Below are 4,076 nucleotides of genomic sequence, written 5' to 3'. Positions count from 1 at the left end.
GATTTTAATACAGAAGGCCAAAATGATAGCAAATAAACAAGTTGTAGAGGATTTCAGTGCACTTTTTACTATTGTGGTGTTTCTTGAAGACACTCTCTTTCTCTGGAAAATAATTTATAGTGCTGGAGCACCAAACATTACTTCATCTACTACTACATTTTTAAAAGGATTATTTGCAGGCTTAACATGTAACAAACACATATTCTCTGGGGGGTAGTATAAACCAGCACTGACTCAACTTACCTCTATGGCAATTTCTGTATCCCCTTCTCTAAGCTAATCTTTGCAGCTCCAGATCTTATTTTTATTCAACTTATTTACTTGCTTATCCAGAAGACACTTCAAATTTAATATAACAAACTCACTTTTGTCATAAAGATAAAACTAAATCAATAAACATTCTCATTCTTTATTTAATTACTGGCAAACCTAAAATCACCTAAGTCAGAAACCTAAATTATTTTCTCAGTGGCTCACCCCTCCATCTCATTTAAGCAACCACTGAGTCTATAAAATGTATTTCTAAATTTCTCTAGATTCAGCCCCTTTCCAGTATGTTGTAGCAGAAAGATTAAGGGGTTTGGGAGTCTACCAGACCTAGGTTAAGTATATTGTAATTGTGAGACTTGGATAAATTATTTAACCTTGGCTAGTTTTCCATTTGCTAAACAAGAATACTATCTTTATTATATTGTTAAAGTTTAAATGGGATAATGTATCTATCACAGTGCCTGCCACATTTAATAAACCTTAATTGCCATTCCCTCTCACTCCATTCCTATTGCTTTAGTTTAAGCCAGTGATTTTCAACTGGTATGCTGCAAGAATTTTTAAAACATGCAATAATTGACTCTAGCCGGGTAGCTCAGTTGGTTAAAGCATTGTCTTCGTACTATAACATTTCAGGTTCAATCTCTGGTCAGGGCACATACAAAAAGCAACCAATGAATTAAGTGGAACAACAAATCAACATTTCTCTCTCTCAAATCAATAAAAAACAACAACAACAACAACTAAAAGAAAAATACACACAATATCTGATTATCTAGTCAGGACACTGACCTCTTTTTTCTTAGATGATCAAAATCAAAACTGACAACAGTCAACACTATAGCCCTCTGATGTGAATGAATAAAAATTATGCCTATTTTTTTTGTCAGGTTGGCAAAAATATATTTTTTCATGTGCTGCAGAATTTTAGTAATTAGTTTATGTGAACATTGCAAAAGTCTTTTTTTTTGTTTGTTTAGTTTTTATTTCATAATCATAAACTTAACTTTGCAATCTAGCTAGACTTGGAAAGGGTAAAGAAAATATGCCCTGGCCGGTATGGCTCAGCGGTTGGAGTATTGGTCTGTGGACCAGAGAGTCACGGGTTCGGTTCCTGCACCAAAAAAAAAAAGAAAGAAAATATGGTACCCAATGAACTGCAACAAGAGCATGAATATTATAGAACATTCCAAGCAGATGGGGGGTGAAGGGGTACTCTCCTGAGATATAGAAAGAATGCTCTGGTGGTTAAGATAAAACACAAGTCAAATTTATTAGAGTTGTCCACAGTCAGCAACGGTGATCTTGCTAGTCTTGCCATTCCTGGACCCACAGCTCTCCAGGACTGTCACAATATCCATGCTGTCTTTCACCTGGCCGAAGACCACATGCTTGCCATCTAACCACTCATTCTTGTCAGTGCACATGAAAAACTGAGAACCATTTGTGTTGGGTCCAGCATTTGCCATGGACAAGATGCCAGGACCCATGTGCTTCAGAATGAAATTCTCATCATCAAATTTCTTCCCATAGATGGACTTGCCACCTGTGCCATTATGGTGTGTGAAGTCACCACCCTGGCACATAAATCCCGGAATAATTCTGTGAAAGCAGGAACCTTTATAGCCAAATACTTTCTCCCCAGTGCTCAGAGCACAAAAGTTTTCTGCTGTCTTTGGAACTCTGTCTGCAAACAACTCCAATCTGTTTAACATAGTTTAAAGGATTAGATGAGCAGTCACTTCTTGGTTTTCAGGTCCTATACCTCAAAGGAGATGTGCCCAAGGGATTGTCATCGACAGCGATGTTGAAGAACATGGTGGGATTCACCACGGCTGGGCTCCAGAAGTTCTGGGACCGCAGCATCTGTATTAGTCTCTTTAACAACTCAAATTGATTCCATTTTCCAAGCTGTAGCCAAAGGGACCTTCCTACAAATCAAGTCTCATCATTTGCCTCTCTGTTTAAAATTTTTGAGGGAGGGATGGAGAAGGAAAGACAGACAGAGTTGTTGTTCCGCTTATGCTTTGGTTTATTCTTGCATGTGCCGGGGCTGGAAGCAGGGTGGAGGGTGGTGTGGGGCGGGTGGGGAGGTTAGAACCCACAACCTTGGTGTATACTCAAACCAACCAAGCTACCCAGCAAAATTCTGCATTGGCTCCCTGTGGCCTCTATAAGATACAATCATTTTAGCATAACATAAATGGTCTGCAACTGGACCTCCTGCTACACAGTTTTTTTTCTAGTCCCTGGTATGGGATTGCCTATTTGCCCTTTTTTGTCTTTTGCTTAGAATTTCTTTGGCGGCCAAGAGGTCACTGATTCGATTCCCAGTCAGGGTACATGCCCAGGTTGTGGGCCCAATCCCCAGTGAGGGGCATGCAGGAGCTGGCCAATCGATGTTCTCTCTCATAGATGTTTCTATCTCTCTCTTTCTCTCTCTCTAACATCAATTAAGAAAAAAAAAAAAGAATTTTAGTGGTCTCACAGGTGAAACTTTTTCTTTAAAAAAATTTTTTTTCTTTATTGATGTTAGAGAGAGAGGAAGGGAGAGGGAGAGAGAGATAGAAACATCCATGAGAGAGAACATCAGTTGGCTGCCTCCTGCATGTCCCCCACTAGGGATCGAGCCCACAACCTGGGCATGTGCCCTGAATCAAACTGGTGACCTCTTGGTGCATGGGTCGCTCAACCACTGAGCCACACAGGCTGGTCTGAACTATTATTCTTGACTCAGCTTCCTGGTCATTATTATTTATTTATTGACTTCTTATTATGTAAGAACCAGGCACTATAGTATATGCTGAAAATGGAGCTGTGAAGACCGCAGGGTTTCCTGTTCTAATAAAGCATCTGGAGAAGGAGACCAATATTTATATAATTATTTAGTTATACTTTTGTTAAATGCTATAAAGATGTAGTGTTATACAAATGTATAACAGTTTTGCCTTTCCAGTAAGGCTCAGTGGATTGAGAGTGGGCCCATGGACTGAAAGGTCCCAGTTCTACTCCTGGTCAGGGCACGTGCCCAGGTTGCCAGCTTAATCCCCAGTGGGGGACATGCAGGAGGCAGCAGATTGATATTTCTCTCTGACATGGATGTTTCTATCTCTCCCTTCCTCTCTGAAAACAAAACAAAAAACATATTTAAAAAATGTAAAACAGTCTTAAGAGGGTAAGGACTAGCTTCCCTTAGGAAGAGATACTGAAAGATTTGATGATGGCCCTATTGTACCTTTTATAATTCTCAAAGTACTTAGGCAACTGCGTTTAAATTATTGCTTTGAAAGTATAATTTTGACTAGCTAACAAGTTATAGGAAACCATGATTATCAAAAGACCCTTTGGACCATCACAAATACAAGAATCTGATCATGATGTACCAGACACTAAGTATATAACCTTTTACTTCTAGCAAAAACCAAGCTATTGCTGTTATTATTCCTATTCTATAGATAAGAAAGTTAAGATTCAAAATGAGTGGTTCAGTGATTCTTCCAAGGTGGCTCCAACCCAGGGGTTTCAGGACCTTAAGTCCTGTTTTCACCACACAGTTGTCTAGTTCTTCATTTCCAGAATCTTCTACCCTCTGGTTTCTGGCAGGTGTTCCATAAATAAATACACAAGAAATTCTTATGCTAAAGGTAGCTTATTTTCACTTCTGTTGCCTTCACCAACATACACTAGAACTTCTTCCCTTTAGGGTGATGCACGTCAAGATCTGGTTTAGGGCTTGCACCAAGAGTAGTAATTCCAAGTTGTTTGTTCAACCCCATTACTTTTTTTTTGGCCTGGCTTGCCATTAA

General features: G+C 39.3%; 1 protein-coding gene across 1 annotated transcript; it reads right to left on the bottom strand.

Moving 5' to 3' along the window:
* Nucleotides 1-1,544: 1,544 nt before the first annotated feature.
* On the bottom strand, nucleotides 1,545-2,136 carry LOC118619628 (peptidyl-prolyl cis-trans isomerase A-like). The gene is made up of 2 exons (XM_036246312.1): nucleotides 2,036-2,136; nucleotides 1,545-1,974 (listed from the first exon to the last, which is right to left on the bottom strand). The coding sequence occupies exons 1-2, from the start codon at nucleotides 2,134-2,136 to the stop codon at nucleotides 1,545-1,547; spliced, it is 531 nt and encodes a 176-aa protein (XP_036102205.1).
* Between the last annotated feature and the right edge of the window lie 1,940 nt (nucleotides 2,137-4,076).

The sequence above is a fragment of the Molossus molossus genome, unplaced genomic scaffold, assembly GCF_014108415.1.
Source record: "Molossus molossus isolate mMolMol1 unplaced genomic scaffold, mMolMol1.p scaffold_m16_p_7, whole genome shotgun sequence".
NCBI classification, from domain to species: domain Eukaryota; kingdom Metazoa; phylum Chordata; class Mammalia; order Chiroptera; family Molossidae; genus Molossus; species Molossus molossus.
The sequence above is the reverse complement of the archived record's forward strand: the minus strand, read 5'-3'. Positions and strand labels throughout refer to the sequence as shown.